The sequence below is a fragment of the Grampus griseus genome, assembly GCF_964374135.1.
Source record: "Grampus griseus genome assembly, chromosome: 6".
Lineage (NCBI taxonomy): Eukaryota > Metazoa > Chordata > Mammalia > Artiodactyla > Delphinidae > Grampus > Grampus griseus.
The window spans coordinates 89,670,347-89,691,656 of NC_139000.1; the positions used below are offsets into that span (position 1 = coordinate 89,670,347).

General features: G+C 40.8%; 1 protein-coding gene across 1 annotated transcript in view; it reads left to right on the plus strand.

Annotated features, from left to right (window-relative positions):
- Nucleotides 1-21,310, plus strand: part of IARS1 (isoleucyl-tRNA synthetase 1) — an 81,039-nt gene that overhangs the window by 37,824 nt on the left and 21,905 nt on the right. Inside the window, exons 15-27 of the mRNA XM_082656336.1 lie at nt 800-873; nt 1,252-1,446; nt 3,581-3,667; nt 5,356-5,439; nt 6,568-6,712; nt 8,311-8,431; nt 12,746-12,837; nt 13,617-13,694; nt 14,612-14,733; nt 15,179-15,281; nt 15,529-15,612; nt 17,870-18,044; nt 20,570-20,682. Of these exons, the coding sequence (XP_082512462.1) occupies nt 800-873; nt 1,252-1,446; nt 3,581-3,667; nt 5,356-5,439; nt 6,568-6,712; nt 8,311-8,431; nt 12,746-12,837; nt 13,617-13,694; nt 14,612-14,733; nt 15,179-15,281; nt 15,529-15,612; nt 17,870-18,044; nt 20,570-20,682 (1,473 nt within the window). The remainder of the gene's footprint in view (nt 1-799; nt 874-1,251; nt 1,447-3,580; nt 3,668-5,355; nt 5,440-6,567; nt 6,713-8,310; nt 8,432-12,745; nt 12,838-13,616; nt 13,695-14,611; nt 14,734-15,178; nt 15,282-15,528; nt 15,613-17,869; nt 18,045-20,569; nt 20,683-21,310) is intronic.

A 21,310-nucleotide genomic window follows, 5' to 3' on the forward strand; every position in this document is an offset into this window, starting at 1 on the left:
TGTGTGTGTGTCTCTAAATAAATACATACATAGGTATATAGATGTATTCCCTCTGTCCAATGCTGACAGCATTAGAACAGTCATGAGCAGCAGCAGCAGCCCAGGGACCTCAGTAAATCTCCAGTAGGGACCTGAAAGGCAACAGTGAAGTAGCTGAATCAGAGGACTTTACAGGACTGAGCAGGAAGTGCAGAGAAAGAGGCTGTGGGTATTCATTAGGTAGTAGATGACCTCTGGGTGTGAACCCACAGCAGCTCCTGCTGGTGTAGCCCGGCTACACGGCCCCTGTTAGATGACTCAGCCTGTTCTGAATGCCCCTGCTGGGCCCATCTCCCAGTCTCCTTACATGAGTATAATCCTAATGTCTTGCAGTCTGACTATTTGGTCCAGTTCATGCACAATAAATTAGTCCCAGCTTTGACTTGAGAAGGTTTCAGATTAAAGAGCCAAGTTCAAGTGCCAGGAGCAAACTAAGATGCCTTAGAGTAACAGTCTAGGCATTTCACTTATGCTAGTTATTTTTGTCAGAGATTTGGACATAGTAGACCCTCAAGAAATACTCGTTGAGATGATGGCTGTGGAATTCTCTCCTTGTTGGGAATCCCTCTGATATAGGGGTAGATAGCAAAGAAGTGAGGTCTGCTCACCAGTTCAGTCAGTGACCTATAGTCTTTCATGAGGTAAGCCACCTTGTTGATAACTCATGAAGATCAAAGGTTTCTAAACCTAAACATGAATGTTACATAAATTAACTCTGTTTGATCTTCGGCTCTGAGGCCTTTTAACTTTGTTTTGACAGGTGGTGTGTGTTGGGTCAATGACAGAACTGGAAGAACTGTCAGGAGCAAAGATCTCAGATCTCCACAGAGAGAGGTCAGTTTCTGAATGTTTGATTCACTTCAGTTCATATCGGGCTAGGTAGCCTGTTTAGACATGGTCTCTGTATCAGATCACAGAGCTACATGTAGAAATCAGACACTAGTTTGCTGAATTACTTTGTTGTTGATGATTCATGTCATATTGAGGAAAGGTGGCCTCTTGTCCTTGAGTTAGATGTCAGGAGACTTTGGTATATAACCTTCCAGATGGAGCCCTGATGGTGCTCTCTGAAAGCCTGTGATAACTGCCTATATTTCTGTTTGCAGATGCATATGAAAGAGCTGTGAGGGCATTGTGTTTCCTCTTGGCAATTAAACTGTAATTTCTGTTTTGCTTAAAATTAATAGAAGTGGCTACTTCTTTGTTTACTAGCATTGACCATCTGACCATTCCTTCACGCTGTGGGAAGGGATTGTTGCATCGCATCTCTGAAGTGTTTGACTGTTGGTTCGAGAGTGGCAGCATGCCCTATGCTCAAATTCATTATCCATTTGAAAACAAGAGGGAGTTTGAGGATGCATTTCCTGCAGATTTCATTGCTGAAGGCATTGACCAAACCAGAGGATGGTATGTTTCTTGTTCTTTAAAGCGTATTTATTTATTTATTTTTGGCTGCGTTGGGTCTTTGTTGCTGCACGTGGTCTTTCTCTAGTTGCAGCGAGCGGGGACTATTTGTTGCGGTGCGCGGGCTTCTCATTTAGAGGGCTTCTCTTGTTGCAGAGCATGGGCTCTGGGCACGCGGGCTTCAGTAGTTGTGACGCACGGGCTTAGTTGCTCCGCGGCATGTGAGATCTTCCTGGGGCCAGGGATCGAACCTGTGTCCCCCGTATTGGCAGGCAGATTCTTAACCACTGTGCCACCAGGGAAGTCCCTCTTTAAAGTGTTTTACTGATTTGATTTAACAGGTATTTTACTGAGCATTTATCAGCTGGGTGCTGGGGAGATTGTGTCAAACAAGACAGGCTTGGGCTTCCCTGGTGGCACAGTGGTTGAGAGTCCGCCTGCCAGTGCAGGGCACACGGGTTCGTGCCCCAGTCCGGGAAGATCCCACATGCCACGGAGCGGGTAGGCCCGTGAACCATGGCCGCTGAGCCTGCGCTTCCGGAGCCTGTGCTCCGCGACGGGAGAGGCCACAACAGTGAGAGGCCCGCATACCACAAAAACAAAAAACAAAAAAAAAACAAGACAGGCTCTGCTCCTGCCCTCTGCCCCTCACCACTAAACATACTATAAAAGTGTCTTTTGAGCAGGAATCTCACACTCTATTAGGGCTGTAGTTTTAGAGTTTGAATTGTTTCTTTCACATTTTGGAATACAGAGATTTGGGTGTATGGAAAGGTTAAGTGATACAAAACTATTAATGTGTCCTTAGTTTGTTTACTTCAAATCATTTACACAAGTGTTTAGTGGGTATTTACATAGAATTGACTGGAGTGGGTGCTACAAATTGGAGGGTTAGTTGAAAATGTACTAAGATGTTAAGGCTGGCCTCATAACATTCTAAAAAATCCAGGTTTAAAATTCTTAAAAAAGAAAAAAAAACATGGTGGGGAGGACTTTGGCATTGGTTTTATCTGATGCCTTATCTAAAGCAGTACCCTCATCCTCTTAATTAGAAAAAGATGAATTACCTTCTCTTCATGCATGAGCTTGGCTGACCCAGGTTCTAATTATACTTTCATTAGTAATGTTTCTGCAGGAATGTTAAAAGAATGTTGGTATCATTTTCTCTTTACAATTTGTAGTCATCACAAACTGATGGAATTCCAGACTTAATGTTCTTAATGTTTTCAGCTTCCAATCCATTTTTCTGTAGAAACAGCTACCATATACAAACTCCTCTTCTTAGGGAGGGCCAGATGACTCACCAATAAGTTGTTTCTCTGAGGAGTTGCCATGTCTGGCAACTGTTAAAAGCCCTCACGTGGATCCCCATGTGCACATTGCCTCCCTCGCCTTCTGTCAGGTATGGGCTGCCTCTCATAGGAACCAGGGTCCTCCTGACCTGTCTGATTTCCGTCCTCATTAGTTGTGTCTGGTGATGTTCTTGGGATGCAAAATCAGGTCGGAGATGACACAAGTGCATTACTTACTGGGACAGCTTACATGAATGTGATAGAGTTCTTTTAGGGAACAATCTAGGTAGCATATAAACATGCATGATATCTGATAGAATAAAAACATTTTCTATGTTCATATAGACTAGCTTTTAACTTTTGGATGAGAGTGCTTTTTTCATCTTTTGTCATCAGACTGTCCCATATGACCTTGTGCTAAAGGCAACATATCTCTGGATTTCCAGCCTGGCATTTCTGGGAGGTCCTGAGAGGCCACCCAGTGCTGCCCTGCTCTGCCTTGTGGCTGTCCAACTAGCTCCCCAAGGAAGATGATAGTACTGTCCCCAGCAGGGGGTCAGTACCTCATTCTAGGGCTTTATTTGCTTTAAATAAAGTTCATTTTAGTTTTTCTAGTGAGAAGCTGTAATATGACTGGTCTGCAGTGGGTCCTGTGCCTAATTTTTCAGCACTCCCCAGGTGATTCTGATGTATCCAGGATCAAGAACCATTGCTTTGTGATTATCAAGAAGTGTAACTTACCTAAAATAGAAATTCAGTCCAATAAGTAAACACAGTTTTTTTTTCCTATGCTTGAATTCCTTTTCTTATTTTATTGAACTCTTTGTTTGTGGGTTTTTTTCCAGGTTTTACACCCTGTTGGTGCTGGCCACAGCTCTCTTTGGACGGCCGCCATTCAAAAATGTGATTGTGAATGGGCTCGTCCTGGCAAGGCAGGTGCACTCCCTTGTGTAATAATGAGTTGCAGTTCCTGACCTCCTTTATTCTTTCAGCATGTTCTGGTTGGATCTAACCATTCTCTGTTTAAAAGGGATTCAGGAATGCCCCAGCTCTGTTCCTATTCTCTTCCTTCCTTCTGCCTTTATACTTCTTCCTGCTCTCCCTTTTCATCCAACTCCTGCCTTGTGCTCTTCTCAACCTGTAACATTCTGTCTCTACATATTCCTCTGTCTTAAGAGAAGGACTGCATTAAGAGCTAAGCCTAATGGAGGAGGACAGAGGGGAGGACATGTGTCCCATGATACTACTAGTGATAAAATAACTTTTGTCATTTAGAATTTTATAAAGTACTTTTGCTTATAGCTCTTATTAAATCTGTACACTGGTCCTTTAATATAGATTTTTGTTGTCCTGTTTTTAATATATAAGGAAGCTATTGGTTCTAGAGGCTTATTATAGAGGAGTCTTATTTTTTCCTTCTACTGCCTCTAGTCATTAAAAGTAAAAACAAATAAAAGGAAGAAAATGAAATTTTTATACCTAGATACCTTGCTTCATGTGCTGTTCAAGGCAGGGGATGACACCTGGCACTGTACCAGGCTCTGTTTTGCACATTTACACATCTTCACTCATTTATCCCCAGAACTATTTGAAATGGGTCCTTTCATTGTCCATTTTGACATTTGGGGAATTTGAAGTGCAGAAAAATTAAGGTCATACAGCAAAAGAGTGTGAAATTCTAGTTCTATATCCAGGCAGTCTGGCTCTATAGTCTGTACTTTTTTTTTATAATTGAAAATCTTACTGAATTATAGTTGTAAAAATTAATAGAGACCCCTCGTGTGCTTTGCCTGGTTCCCCCAACGGTCAACGTTTTTGAAACTGTAGCACATTGTCACAATCAGGATGTTGATTGAATCCACCAGTCTTACTCAGATTTCCCCAGTTTTACTCATTTGCTATTGCATGCAATATTATCTCATATATGGGTTCCTGTATCCACCAGCACAGTCAAGATACTTGGCCTGTTTCAACATCACAGGATGCCTCTGTTGCCCTTTTATAACCATACCCACCCCACCCCTTCACACTCCTCCCACCTCAGCCTTCAGTCCTAATCCCCATCCCCTGGCAACCACTCATCTATTCCCCATCTCTGTAATTTTGTCATTTCAAGTATGTTATATAAATGGATTCATATCATATATAACCTTTTGTGATTGGCTTTTTTTGCTTACTGTAATTCCCTGGAGATACCTCAGGTGGTTTTATGGATCCGTAGTTCTTTCTCATTGCTGAGCAGTGTTCCATGGTGACCCACAGTTTGACTTTTCACCTGCTGAGAGACATTGAGGTTGTTTCCAGTGTTTGCTGACTATGAATAAAGCTGTGAACTTTCTAAGGTTTTGTGTGAATATAAGTTTTCGTTTCTCTGGGATAAATGCCAAGGCTGTGTTTTTTCACTTTTACACTCTGGCATCTTCCTGCTGCCATTTATCCCAAAACTTCTCCATTGACTCGCTACAGTATTCAAAAACAAGCTTTAACAACCTATTGTTGTACCTTAGTAGTAGCTTGTGTCCCATTTGCACTTACGTATTCCAATTAGTAGATAATCTGTAACCATATATAAACTGTGATGTTGACTTATTTATTTGGTGTTTCCCTTCTATTTTTCAAGTGATGGCCAAAAAATGAGCAAACGCAAAAAGAATTATCCAGATCCACTTTCAGTCATTCAAAAATATGGTGCTGATGCCCTCAGGTACAAACCAGTGCTCTGCCTTGTGTGTATTTGTCATTTCTTATTAAGCATCTTACATTCTGTTAATCATGTTTTCAGTGATATTAATCATTCTATTAATTTGGTTTATAATTAGCTTTTTTAAAAAAATGCACATCTGTTACGTGGAGAATTACATCGGTATGGTGTTGACTTTAATCCCCCAAGGTGGTTTTCTAAATAGTAAAGATGTTTCTATATCTATAGGTCTTTTGGAAGAGGAGGCTGTGTGTTGGATTTTATTAAGCAGCACACGTACTCCCAGGCTAGTTGCTGGTGCCTTTCCCTCATTCCTTCTATAGGTTCCCTGTCTTATTGATATTAGAATTCTCTTATATCATTTATTTCAATTTTACACTTACTCCTCAAATAGCCGTATGAGGTACAATTTATGCTAGAGCAAATAAAAATACTGAAAAGTTTTTAGAGAAATGTGAGATACTGCTTGAAATAGTCATAAACGTTGAGTGCTCAGGTTAAAAGGCACCAAAGAGATCTTATTCAGCATCTTCCTGTTACGAACACAGAGACCCACACCCAGGGGCAGTGGGCAAGCCCGTTCACGGTTGCCATGTTGCCCAGGAGCAGTTAGTGCGGTGTCCTGCAACCCCCAGTTATCTGTTAGACTCACCTTGGCATAGCTGACAACTTGGGCCTCTTAATTCTTTGTGTTGAAGGGAACATCCTGTGGGATGTTTAACAACATCCCTGGTCTCTGCCCCCTGCGTCCCTCTGTGCTGGCAGAGCACATGTGGCTGTTCCTTGTGAATCCCTGATGCCTGCACATATGTCCTGGAAGGAGGGCCTGGCTTCTTCCTCTTAGTGTAGCCATACTGCCTGAGGCCTGTGCTGGGACCAGCGCAGGGCATGCTTCTAGGTTAGTTCAGTGCCATATTTTGGTGTGGCACTTTTGGTCTCCCCTTTATAATTTGCTAGGTCTCTTACACAAAATAAGAATTTTGTCGGTTTTAAATTGACTGTTAGAAGCGAATTTATAATTCCCCACTTTTGTAGAAAAAGGGCTGATTTGGGTATTGCCCTGTCAACATGTCAGTAATATTTGGTTTACTGTCTACATCCCTTTTCCATGTAATTTTTCTCCTCTTCCAGATTATACCTGATTAACTCCCCTGTGGTGAGAGCAGAAAACCTCCGCTTTAAGGAGGAGGGTGTTCGAGATGTCCTGAAGGATGTGCTGCTACCTTGGTACAATGCCTATCGCTTCTTCATCCAGAACGTCCTGAGGCTACAGAAGGTGTGGGTTGCAGTGCTGTGGGGTAGGGTCTGCCCCACGGAGCTGGGTTGAGCTGGGTTTGCGAAAGATGGTCAGGGGTCAGCTGTGAAACAGAGCTCCATGGGAGACAGGAGCTAACAGGCCCGGTGGGTGGGGGCTCAGAGCCACTGGGGAGGCCATAGATGAAAGTGTGACAGGTGTCTGGGGTCCATGCTGGGCCAAGAGCACAGGACTGGAACTTCACCATTTGGATAGATGCTCACCTCTGCAAGACACAGAAGCCTCACCTGTTGAAGAAGAGTTGCATTGGATATTCATTTAACCAGCCAAATTGGTACTGGGGACTTAGTGATAGGGGAGCCAGTAAAGAGTCAGCTACTATCAGAGTGAGCTCCTAGTAAAGGCTGCTGCAGATGGGTGGTCAGGGAAGGCCACTTGATGAGTGCATTTGGGCTGAAACTCTGAAAGTGAGAGAAGTTCTCATTGGGTTGCTGGGATGAAAAATAGTGGTTCTGATATATAAGAAAGTGCCTCAGAGCAGTTATGTGCTGGCCTGGGAGGCATCCTCTGAGAAGCCCCTTCCCTTGCCCCTACTAACTGCTCTCAGGCCAGCAGGCTTCATTGCACATGTGCCTGTGCATGCTTCCTAGACTCCATTTGGGGTCAGGGCTCAGGTACCACTCATCTTTTTATCTCCAACACATTAAAAGTAGAATTCCTTAGTAAACTACTTCTGATTAAACATGTGATATTATTCCTTCCTGAGAAACTCGTTGGAGAGCTAAGCTTTGAGCATTGCATTCCAGCAGGCTGGTCACTTCTTGCTGCCTCTGGCTCATCTCATTCTGCTAATGAACCCTCCCAAGAAGAACAAGGCTTTGGGAACAACATCCCTAGTGTTCCTATCTTTTGGATCCCACCACCTCTCAGGCCAGCAGTGGGTCTACTTTGCAGGCCTCTGCTGGTGTGGGATTCAGGAACACAGGCTGGTTCAAACCACTCATAGTTGGGGCTCATCTGGGCATGGCAGAAAGATGCAGGCTCCAGCATCAGAGCAAGAGTCAGCATGGTCACTGCCTTGCTATCCTGATGGTGATGCTGTTGAGTAGGGACAGGTAAAGTAGGCCTTCAGGATCGAGGAGGATTTGCAAAGGAAAAAGCAGGGGTGGAATAGAGCATTCTCGGTAAAATAATTTAAGCAAAGACATTAATTCCTAGTACTCTTTTTCAACTTACAGACAGATGTCCAGTCCTAGCCAGTTTTACTGTCCTTCCTTCCTCAGATTCAAAGTAACTAAACCGCCTACTTAACAAGATGTTGGAATATTTCTTAATTCATAATTACTCTTTGGTGCATAGGAATCATTTTTTCCTAAATTCTCTTTAGTTCACTCAAAAATGTAATTCATTAATTGAGGACTTAATGTTCCAAGTTCAGAGTTTACTTGGAAAATATCGCTAAGAATCAGAAATTTAGATTGCCAACAGGGTCTGGGTTTTTGTGGTGTTTTTTTGATTTGTTTGGATACTTCTTTCAGTTTAAATAATTTAAAAAATTCATTTCTCTACAGTAGTTTCCCCCAGGCATGCAGAATGTTTCAATAATTGTCACTTCCTAGGAGGAAGAAATGGAATTCCTTTACAACGAGAACATGGTTAAAGAAAGTACCAACATCACAGACCGGTGGGTCCTGTCCTTTATGCAGTCGCTCGTTGGGTTCTTTGAGACTGAAATGGCAGGTGTGTCTCTCTTGGGCCTTCTCTCAGGAATAAGGAGTCTTCTCTTTGTAATTGTCCTTTTGATATTTAACTGTTTTTCTTTATAAACATAGAGGAAATTTTTTTTTGAAGTATAGTTGATTTACAATGTTGCGTTAGTTTTTGGTGTAGAGCACAGTGATTCAGAAATATAAATGTGTATATATATATATTTTTTTCATATTCTTTTCCACTGTAGGTTATTATATGATATTGAATATAGTTCTCTGTGCTATACAGTAGGACCTTGTTGTTTATTTTATTTATAGTAGTTTGCATCTGTTAATCCCAAACTCCTAATTTATCCTTCCCCCACCCCCTTTCCCCTGTGGTAACCATAAGTTTGTTTTTTATGTCTGTGAGTCTGTTTCTGTTTTGTAAATAAGTGCATTTGTATCATATTTTAGATTCCACATATAAGTGATACCATATGGTATTTGTCTTTCTCTTTCTGACTTACTTCACTTAGTATGATAATCTCTAGGTCTATCCATGTTGCTGCAAATGGCATTATTCTTTTTTATGGCTGAGTGGTATTCCATTGTATATGTATACGTGTGTGTGTGTGTGTGTGTGTGTGTGTGTGTGTGTGTGTGTGTATAAGTACCATATTTTCTTTATCTATTATCTGTCAGTGGCCATTTAGATTGCTTCCATGTCTTAGCTATTGTAAATAGTGCTGCAGTGAACATTGGGGTGCATGTATCTTTTCAGGTTCTCTCCAGGTATATGCCCAGGAGTGGGGTTGCTGGATCATATGGCAACTCTAGTCTTAGTTTTTTAAGGAACCTCCATACTGTTTTCCATAGTGGCTGCACCAATTTACATTCCCACCAACAGTGTAGGGGAGGGTTCCCTTTTCTCTACATCCTATCCAACATTTTTTATTTGTAGACTTTTTAATGATGGCCATTCTGAAAGGTGTGAGTGATACCTCATTGTAATTTTGATTTTCATTTCTCTAATAATTAGCGATGTTGAACATCTTTTCATGTGCCTCTTGGCCATCTGTATGTCTTCTTTGGAAAACTGTCTGTTTAGGTTTTCTGCCCATTTTTTGATTGGGTTTTCTTTTTGGTATTGAGTTGTATGACCTGTTTACATATTTTGGAAATTAAGCGCTATCAACCGCATTGTTTGCGAATATTTTCTCCTAGTCCATAGGTTGTCATTTCATTTTGTTTATAGTTTCCTTTGCTGTGCAAAAGCTTATGTTTGATTAGGTCCCTTTTGTTTATTTTTGCTTTTATTTCTGTTGCCTTGAGAGACTGACCTAAGAAAACATTGGTATGATTTATGTCAGAGAATGTTTTGCCTGTGTTCTCTTCTAGGAGTTTTACGGTGTCATGTCTTATAAGTCTTCAAGCCATTTTGCGTTTATTTTCGTGTATGGTGTGAAGGAGTGTTCTAATTTCATTGATTTACATGTGGCTATCCAGCTTTCCCAACACTACTTGCTGAAGAGATTGTCTTTTCTCCATTGTATATTCTTGCCTCCTTTGTGGAAGATTAATTGACTGTAGGTGTGTGGGTTTATTTCTGGGCTCTCTAAACATAGAGGAAATTTTATAGAAATTTTGAGAGATACAGAACAATAGATAAATAAATATTTCTCTTTACCTCTCAAATATAATTTTAAGGCTTGTTAGTTGTAGAAATGTGTTGTTCCAAGGCCTTAGAGATTGTCTTGGGGGGATGTCTAGTGACCTCACCCCTCCACAGATACCACACAGGCCCATGGAATCACAGGCTTCAGTAGTGGATGCCCATGAGTTCAAAACCCAACTGCACCACTTGTTCCCTGGGGGAAACGTTACCTAATCTATGAGCCTCAATTTCTTTCTCCGAAAAATGCCTGGTAAGAGTTAATATGAGGCTCAGATGGAGATTATGTACATACAGTAGCTAGCAGATAATAGGTACTTAATAAGTAGTAGTTGTTATTAATATGTTTTTAATTTATTTTTAGGTCTACTTTATTAAATAAGTAGTCCCCGTTCAGCCTGCAAAAATTAGGAAATACAGAAAAACAATAATGAAGTTGACATTTCCCCACATTTCTCTTACCTAACAACAACGAATTTGGTTTTAGACAGGGTTGGAAAAGTAGGTTATGTGGGTTTCCTAGAAGTTGGAGATGGAACAACCGTAAGTCAAGGCGAGAAATTCCAGAAACTGTTAACCTGGATACCTGAGATGGGTCTGATAAAGTCTGTGGGCAGGGGAGAAAAGATGGCATCCCTGTGTGCACCCTTGTGACATAAACCAGCCTCCCCCAGCGTCCTGTGGTTGCCAGGTGCTGTTGTTCAGGTACTGCACTCCAGTGGATTCGAGGGGCCAGAGCAATCTGGTTCATACAGGGTTCTTCCATTCCTCAGCTGGTACATAGCTCTTTGTGGAATAGTTGGTGCCTCTGTACTTGGCACAATAGGATGGTTAGTCCAGGAAATTTTGAATGTTTTATCAGTCATCCTGAAGGACTACACCCACTCTATTAAACATATGTAATAAGGGTCGTATGACTGTCAAACTATTGGACAGATTGACATAAGTGAAGACGGAAATGAGTGTGCAAAGCAGACATCGGCAGTTGGGTTCTCACCACACTCCCTGGGATACCTACTCGTAGCTGTGTCCAGTTTTCCCTCCTGAGTGATATAAATGAATGGGATTGTTGCCTGGGGGCCCTTGCCATCTTTAGACAGCAACGGCTGTGACCTGAGAATGTATATCCTGGCTGGGACCTGGTCTGCCTGGGAACTAGAGGTTTGGCAGCAGTTGTACACACAGCCGAGTGGTAAGGGCCAGGTGCAGGAGGCTAGGTGGTGCACGTTGAACCGATGAGAGGGGCTCCAGACCCAGATTGCCGTGCAGTTCCCACTCCACCAACCTGTCAGCTTTATGCCCTTGCCTCCCTCATCAAAATAGAATTCTGAGTACTAAATAGGTAGCATCGTTGAAGAGTCTGCAGTTGGTATTAGTGATTTCAGTGGTAGCTGCTGCTCCCTTTTATTATATATGGGCTTAGTTTTCCTTATAAGAGTTGCAACTCTTGAACACTCTAGCTTCCTAGAAGGTGAAAAGTGTAGTGAACCCTAGAAGTAACTTAGATGGGCCTCTGTCTTTACAGAACAAGCCTCTGATCACAAAAATTGCCTCTCTAGAAATGTATGACCAGCGAGTGCCTCTGGCCTGGGGTCCAGGTGTTGGTCTAGCAGCACCTCAGTGCTAGTCTTTTTGAACTGCAACAGAGAGCAGCTCTGCCCTTGGCAACTTAACCACTGTGTTAGCTTAGACTAGGAACCTCATTAACAGTCACTGAACTCTTAATATAAATTGTGGTGTGTTTTTATGATTTTTGGTCTTACTCTCCTTGTTTTTCGTGTTTGTTTTTGTGCAACAGAGAGTATCAGTTAAAGGGGAGGTGAATGGCAAAAATCCTGAAGATAAGTCTGGGCCTCAAACAAAGTTGGCTAGATGACCTTTAACTTCCTGCTTGCCCTCTGAGTTCCTCAGGGGAGCCTTCAAATTTTTCTGATTCTTCAAGGTTCTTCTCTCCTTCCAATACCTCCTTTAGCTTTCTTTCCGTGACTATTTTAACCTTTCGAAACCCTGTTCTATTTTATGCACAGCCCCTGCCTGAGTTTCTCAGTGGCAGCACTGCTGACAGTTTGAGCTGGGTCATTCTCTGTGGTGGAGGCTGGCCTGTGCATTGTAGGTTGTTGAGCAGCATCCCTGGAGTCCACCCACCAGATGCCAAGAGTGCCCACCTCCCCAGTTTGACAACCAGCATGTCTCTCTAGACATTGTCAGTGTCTCCTGCAGAGCAAAATTGCTCTGGTTGAGAAGCCCTTATCTGTGCTCTGCCTCTTAGGATCTAATTAAAGCTTTTTGCTTTTTATGTGTCTGTCTTAGTTGAGGTCAAGGTAGCACAGTGGAAGAAGTCAGGCTTTTGTGGTACTACCACCTGATACAGTTCCAGATAAATGGTGCCTCATGGAGTCATCTGGCGGGCAGCCTCGGCCCCTCAGCCACGCATACGGGGTTTCCTGTTTTCTCACTGACACTGGGAGTTTGCATGTAGCTCACAGGGTGGTTTGTGCATGCCTCTAGACACCTTGACAGCTATATAGTACGTCCTCAGTTTTGATTGTTTCACTTTGGGACTTCTGCCTCCTTAACAGGTGTGACAGCCCTTGGATAGCAGGGACTGCTTGCTCTTTCTTATATCCAGCCCTGTCCTAAGCACCCAAGATGCTTATGTGTTCTCACTGCCTGATTGGTTGTTACTTTTAGCTTACAGACTCTATACCGTGGTTCCTCGCCTAGTCAAGTTTGTGGATGTTCTGACTAATTGGTATGTCAGGATGAACCGTAGAAGATTAAAGGTAAGTGCAGGCTGCTGCTGGGAAGAGCAGAAAGTGTAGGAAGTATGAGAGTTGAGGAAAAATGAGAACAGCGAACAGCCAAAAGGAAAAAGAGCATTTTCAAATGCTCTGACTTTTTTAAGCTATCTTTTTCCTTTTAATTGCATATTAACTGTATTGGCATTTGTTGGTTGGGGAACGCATAAGTTTAGAAGACATCTTGCATATTTTCAAAGCACAATTATGGACATTCATATTAGAGGGAAAGTCTCAGGCCAAACAGGACTGTACTGAGCAGACCTCTTAAAATCTGAAATAAATTCATGCAGATATTTTGCAGATGTTTTTAGGTAGAGTTGTGATATTGAGAGGGACACCTCCTCACTTCTACCTCTAGAGGGACAGTTACTTATTGACAAGACTCGTCCTTAAGCCTGTTGGGGATATAGGGTGAGTGAAGCATGGATCCTGTCCCAGGACTTAAGCTGTACATAAGCAACAATGGTAGAAAACAAGGAGTGAGGGTTGCCCAGACCACTGTCCATCAGTACTGCCTTCAAATGTGTTAATGATAAAATCCCGTAACAAAACAATAATCTTGTTTTTGTTAAATTATATTACACACACATGTACATGTATGTGTGTATATGTACATATATTTAGAAGGACATACACTAAAATGTTTAAAGTAGTTATCTCTGGGTAACTTAATTATGGTTGAGTTTTCCCCTTTTTATTCTTTTTTTTCTTACAATGAACTATTGGTTTTAACAGTTTAATGTGTGTTTTTTATTCACTAGGGTGAAAATGGGATAGAGGATTGTGTTATGGCTCTGGAGACCTTGTTTAGTGTTCTGCTTTCTCTGTGCAGACTTACGGTAAGATGCCAGCCCTGTGGGCTGCTTGTGGTGCCCGGTTGCTGCACTGTCCTCCGTCTGTATCTATTCTGTATTTGTTCCACTAAAAATAGAAATAGAAGTGTTAAAATAACCTAAATTTCTAGTTTCTTTTCAGAAATCTCGTTAGCTTATGTATGTCAAATAACGGCTAAAAAACATTAGCTTTAAAAGCTGGATTCTTTCTTTTCACCCTTGGCAGTACATTTCAGGTCAAGGTCCTTGCATCTAGACTCAAGAGCAGCATACCTCATCTTAATGTAGATTCCTGTAATTGTCTGTGAGTAGTGGAGAAGTTCTTGAACTAATAGCTAACCAAACAAAAATATATTGCAAACAGTATTTTACTTGAGACATGTTCCTATCAATTGAAATAAATGACATACAAGTAAAAATTCCAGTTTTAATTTCCTGTATCTTATTTCTGCTATTCCAGTTTAATGTTATAAGGCTTCTATTTGTTTCCTAAACGTACATGGAATGAAAACCTGCTTTGTACCAGGTCCCCTGCCTGGTGTCTCATGTCTGACCTCATTCCCCTTCATCCTGTGAAGCAGGTGGTGTTTCCCCAGTTTACAGAGGTTTAGGGACATTCATTCCTCTGCCTGTTGACTTGACTGGCATGTGGTCAGGGACTCCTGTTTTTATTATAGACATCCTCAAGAATGTTTTAGGCACTTCTGGCTGTTAGTCCTGCTGCTGTGTTTCATGAGTGTCTAGCTCGCCAAGTTCAAAATGATGTCATTTCTCTTTCATAGGGCATGTTTTGTAACCTTATGTTCATTTCTGTGCATATTCCCATATCATTTCTCTAAAATGTTTATGTAGTTGCTTCTCACCCTGAGATCAGTTAATGATGGCTACGTATGAATGACCCGATGTCTTCTGTCCTTACACAGGCCCCCTATACCCCTTTTCTTACTGAATTGATGTACCAGAATCTGAAGACACTGATTGACCCTGTTTCTGTCCGGGACAAGGACACATTCAGTATCCACTACCTCATGCTGCCCCATGTTCGGTAAGAATCAAATACACATAAGCCTCTCCTGGGCCAGGGGAAGGAGAGTTGCCAGAGATGCACTCAAGTGGGACCCCCAGCTCCCTGCTCCAGCCCCTTCATGCCCTGCCTCCCCCCTGAGCTGCTCCTCAGGCTACAGAATGGATAGGAGGGATGCTTAGTGTGGAATCCCCAGTAGAGCTATGGCAGGTAGGGGTGGGTAGGCCTGTTGGGATCGCTTTGGGGAGCTGCTAGGCACTAAGCAGCAGGCTCAAGCTTGCTGCCTGCTTCTCAGTGTGTGCCCCAAAGGCAGGCATGTGCTGTCCTTCCCAAGAGCCTCCCCGGAAAGCCTAGCTACACCATCACATCTCTAGCCTGACCCTGTTCCTCACTTAAGCATGCCTATTCTTTGGAATTTTCTCCTTTTGAATCTAATCTCTTTCAAATCCCTACCTCTACCAACCAGAGAGGAATTGATTGACAAGAAAACCGAGAGTGCAGTATCTAGAATGCAGTCTGTGATTGAACTCGGGCGAGTGATTCGAGACCGCAAAACTATTCCAATAAAGGTTTGAGATTTTATATCTGTTTTGCATTACACATACCTAGATAATTATGTTTTGGAGTATTTTCTTAATATAAAGAGCTGCCAGCAATGGCGTAAATTTCTTTTCTGCAATAAGGGTGTGAATGACTTAGTACTAGTTATGCCTGCTTAGTCTGGAGTTTGAGATTCAGATAAAACATTTAACATTCATTTTTCTGTAGTTTAGAGGACTGGATGCTCATGAACTTTCCCTTCCATTTTCTTTCTAGTATCCTTTGAAAGAAATTGTAGTTATTCATCAGGATCCAGAAGCTCTTAATGAAATTAAGTCATTGGAGAAGTATATCATTGAGGTAAGACAGTTGATTTGTTTGATTTGGTCCAAACAAACTTCTTGCCTTGGGAAGATTATTTTGGTTAGTACTCTTTAGTCAACTACACTTTGAGTGTATCATTTGTCCTTTTCCTTTTTATATCAGTATATACATAAATTTAACCATCCATGGAATTTTACACTTTGCTTTTAGATTCATCATGACTTTTTACAATGTAATTGTAATTCTTTGACAGTGATTTTCAATGTCCATGAATTTTACACCTTTGTTGGATCATTTATCCTTTCATCCACTTCTCTTCCCCAAAGTACTTTTTGATAACTAACACCAAAAAAATCTTTGTTCCTTCAAATTATACAAGTATCAAGTAAACACACACTGGTTGTAAATAAGCACTAGCATCGAGTACAAAGCAAGTCTCCTCTTACCCTGGCCACTCCCTGGTGTCTCATCACCCACTTGTTCACTAGGTTATCTCCTGCTGGGTTGTTCCTAGCATTTTACATACGTGTACACACATTTGTACACACATATACACACATGCACACATCATTGGTTTTATTTGTGAATAGAGAGGATCATATATGTAGTTTTTAACTTATTTTTTTCACTTTATAATATTTCTTAAACAGCATCCCATGTTAAAACATAGAGATCTAATTTATTCTTTTTGTTCACTTCCTGACTGCATCATAATTTATTTAATTACTCATATTGTTGGAAATTTAGGTTTCTGATTACAGACAAAAGGGGTGTGTGTGTGTGTGTGTGTGTGTGTGTGTGTGTGTGCACGTGCAAATATGTCACAGTATGGATGTTGGATAGGTTCCTAGAAGTAGAGTTTTGGGGTCAGAAGTTTAAACTGTCATGTCAGTTATCCTCCCAAAAAGCTTTTACCCTGTAATGTTTTAAAAAGAAATATATTTCAAATTTCATTTTTATTCCTTTCACAGGTAGTATTTAAATCTTTATGATAGAAAATAATTAATTTCTATATTTGGTTTTGAATTGCTTGAGAATTCCAGACAAATATTAGAAACCAAGGAGTTTATAACTGTTTAGAAACTTAGAGTTCATAACTAAAGAGCTATAAATTCTATAATCAATGCTTAAGATATGGATAAAAATAGAATTATTTAAATAGAATATCTTAATCACTCTGAGAGCAAATAATATAATAATGTATAATAGCAAAACCAGAAATTTCCCTATAATTTGCTTCAGTTGACAGTTCCATGATATCTCAGTTTCATATTTCCTACTGTGCAGTCACCATTTCCTGCTACATTAGTAATCCTTAACTAACTAGTATGATGGAGACATGAAATGTTAAGATTTTTTCCAAAAATATTTATTTATTTATTTATTTGGCTGCATCAGGTCTTAGTTGTGGCACACGGGATCTTCAGTGTGGAGTGCAGGATCTTTTGTTGCAGTGTGTGGGCTCTTCGTTGTGGCACGCAGGCTTCTCTCTAGTTGTGGCACGCAGGCTTCTCTCTAGTTGTGGCACGCAGGCTTAGTTGCCCCGCAGCATGTGGGATCTTAGTTCCCCAACCAGGGATTAAACCCACATCCCCTGCATTGGAAGGCAGATTCTTAACCACTGGACCACCAGTGAAGTCCCGAAATGTTTTGATTAACTGATTCTTCTAGTTAATTGATAGTTATTTGTGGTGCTTTGAAATTTCTTGAGCGTAGGTCACCCTTAAACATGAAGTCCATATTTCTAAGGCTACAGTCCTTGTTAGTTGCGTTAGGCTCAACTTGATTGATCTGGACAGATTTTTTTCATACCATACAATTATTTATTAGTATTATTTATAGAGCTGTGCAGCCATCACCACAGTTTCGTAGCATTTTCATCATCCCAAAAAGAAACCCAGTATCCATTAGCATTCATGTACCATTTTCCCCTCAATATCCCACCATCCTCTGGCAAACACAAATCTATTTTCTGCCTCTGGATGTGCCCACTCTGGACATTTTCTATAAATGGAATCATACAATATGTGGTCTTGTGTGTCTGGCTTCTGTGACTTAGCACTAAGGATCAGTCATGTTATAGCATGTATGCGTGCTCCATTCCTTTATATTGCTAAATAATAGTCCATTATATGGATATACCACATTTTGTTTATTCATTCACAATTGATCAACATTTGGGTTATTTCCACTTTTTGGTTGTTGTGAGTAATGTTGCTATGAATGTTTGTGTGCAAGTTTTTGTGGACATGTTTTCATTTCTTTTTTATTTCATCTTATCTACCAAATATAGGAATTGAATGTTAGAAAAGTTACATTATCTACAGATAAAAACAAGTATGGCATTCGCCTAAGGGCAGAACCAGATCACATGGTCCTGGGGAAGCGTCTGAAGGGAGCCTTCAAGATGGTGATGACATCCATCAAGCAGCTGAGCAGTGAGGAGCTAGAGCAGTTCCAGGAGAGTGGTTGGTATCTGTTTTATTGGGGCCACCGTTTGTGTCCTCAACCTGATGGGTGTCTCATACTTAGGCTCCTCTTTGATTTCTACTGTCACAGCCTTTTCTTAAATAAGAACTTTTTTTTTCTGTTCATAAAAATATTTATTATGAATAATTCTGATAATTTAGAAAAAAGTAAAACAAGTAAAGAGAATAAAAATGACCCATAACCGATCACCCATCCATTTAATGTAGATTGAGTGCCTACTGTCTGGTATTTGTTATGTTAGGTGCTGGGGTGCTATTAAAATTCTGATTTATATAATTACAGCTTTACAAAATGGAAATCACATAATTTTAAATTTCACATTTTTCATTCATATATTTTTACATTTTATGTTATTTTGTTTTTATTTATATTTTTAGTCTGTATTTTCACTTTACATTATAAACATTTTTGTGTGTTATTAGTCTTTAAAATGCTGTTTCAGTAAGTGCTGAAAATATTTTCCTTCCTGTGGATACCGGATAGTGTCTTTCTTTTTTTTTTTTTTTTTTTTTGCGGTACGCGGGCCTCTCACTGCTGTGGCCTCTCCTGTTGCAGAGCACAGGCTCCGGACGCGCAGGCTCAGCGGCCATGGCTCACGGGCCTAGCTGCTCCACGGCATGTGGGATCTTCCCGGACCGGGGCACGAACCCGTGTCCCCTGCATTGGCAGGCGGACTCTCAACCACTGCGCCACCAGGGAAGCCCCGGATAGTGTCTTTAACCAGTCTCTTATTGTTGGTGCTTTAGGTTGTTTCCATTCTTTTAATAGTACAACTAATACTTCAGTGAATAATTCACATATAAGTGTTCTGTGGAATTGATTCCTTCTGGCTAGATTTCTAGATAGAAATTACTGAGTCAGAGGGGTGGACCTTAAGTTACCATTGAACTCTATAAATGCTAATGTGGGCCTAGAAAAATCTACCCTAGTGAGAGAGCAGAACCCCCTGAGATTCACCAGCCAGTGGTATAGAGTGTTATTGTTATTAGATGTTGCTTGTAGAGAAAAAGATGGTGACTTTTTAGAGGTGCCAGAATGAAAACTAGAAGATATTCAAAAGAAAAAAGTTATGTTTTAATTTTAGTTCAAAATTTAAATTTAAAATTTAAAATACTTAAGTGTTTTTAGAGAAAGGGATTTAGCATTGAGGTTTGGGGCTTCTTGTGAAGGAGGACTGGGTCAGAACTTATTATAGTTTCTCTAAAATATCTAGAATACATATGTTGGTCTCAATTGAGCAAGACTGGAGTCATTCATTCAGCAAATATTTTTTAAGGCCCTTCTGTTTGGTTGGCACTGGGAACATAGAGTTAAATGAGGTAGACATTGTCCTTACCCTCATGGTGCTGGCAGACACTAAAGATTTATGGACATAATCATAGTTTTGATAAGTACACTGAAGGAAATCTTTAGGGAGCTTTTCCAGGTGCCCAGGAGTTCCCAGCTCTGCCATGATTAGAATCATATGTGGTCTAATTATGGCCACTTGACATCCTGTAGCAATCCTAGGGGCATGAGTTGTTTGATTGTTAGAGTTCCCTCTGAAGTTGAAAATCATAAGCATGGAAGTGTCATGAGGAAAGATTTAAAGATTCAGAAATCAGATGGGTAGTTATGGAAATTGGGGGAAATGTCCCTAAGATTCCCCGAATTTTTAGGTAAAATTTATAAAACATAAGAGGCTAGCAACTAAAAGTTGAGTCAGTACTAATTTAACTTGACAAAATTAAAGGATCAGCCTTCAAGTCACAAATATTAAGTTGTTTCACCAGTTAGCCAAAATATTAAAAAGTCCTCAAACCTTATTTGAAACGGAAAGCCTACAGTTTCTAAGCTATAGTTTCTGAATGGACTGTTCTGCATTGATGGAAAGCAAAGTAGTTTTCAGAATGCAGTGACTTAAAGTGAAAATGACAGCCAGTTGCTGAAAGACCAAGAAGATCATTTGTGAGTTACCATAGTAGGCTTTCCTTATGATGGGAACTGCCATCCTTAGCTGTTTATACATTCTGCCTACCATGAATAGGCATGATGCTCAGAACTTCACACTGTCTACCTTTTTTCACCCTCACTGCACTCTGATAGGCAGATAATAGAACACCAGGGTCCTACAATCAATGAGTGGTGGGCCTAAGTCCAGTTTGACTCTACAGACTGTGCTTTCTTCATTATAGCATGCTTTCTCCATCATAAACATGGTTGCTCATGTTTATGGTGGAGATTCGTTGCCTTCTGGCACATGTCTTTGGACCTGGGAGCTTATATACAACAGTAGATATCAATGGTGATTTAAGTGTCCTCAAGATAGCATGGTGCAGTCTAAAGAAAGTTTGTCTCATTCTTGACCTCAACAATGACATGAGTCCAGAGGACATATCTCTTGAAGACTGTGTAGCTTGATTATATGAAGGTTTTATTAAAGAGTGGCAAAATATATTAGTAGCAGGGCAGCTTGAGGAGTGGGGTACTGATTGAGTAACAGTGGCAGTTGTTTCCCCAATAGGGACCATTGTTGTGGAAGGCCATGAATTGCATGAAGAAGATATCCGCCTCATGTACACCTTTGATCAGGCAACAGGTGGAACGACACAGTTTGAAGCACACTCAGATGCTCAGGTATTTTTCTGTTCCCTAGAATATTTCTTTACCAAAAGATAAGAACATAAGAGGAGAAAACATTTACCTATGCCTCTCCTGACAGTATTGGCAGCTTGTCTCAGGGTAAAATAAACCAGTTATTTATTTTAGATTGGCCTTATTAAACTCCTCTATTATAACTTCTTGACATATGCATTTCTTTAATGAATACATAAATTGATATCTTGTGACTTTATGCATGCAGTTGTCCTAAGTGTTGGGTCATACAAAAATGAGTAAGATGTAATCCCACCCTTCAAGGAATGAGTCTGTCATGGAGATAGAAAAGTAAGTCAATTCTTATTACTGTACTTGATAAGTTATCTAGTAGAAATAAGTGCTCCTATTTGAAGTCTGGGGTAGCAGTGGGGGTGGTTAGAGAGCACCCCTTGAAGAGGATGTACAAGCAGTTTTGCATTCTGGGGTCTGTCTTTTTTTGTTGTAATGGATCACAGCATCTCTCTTCACTCTTGACCAGACTTCTCCAGGCAGATAGGTTGTAAGGTCTCCATTGTGAGAGTGAGGGACCTGCTGGAGTCCCTCTGTGCTTAATATGCCACATACAGGGGAAGATGCCTCGTATGAGGCAAGCCAACCTCCTCCAGCC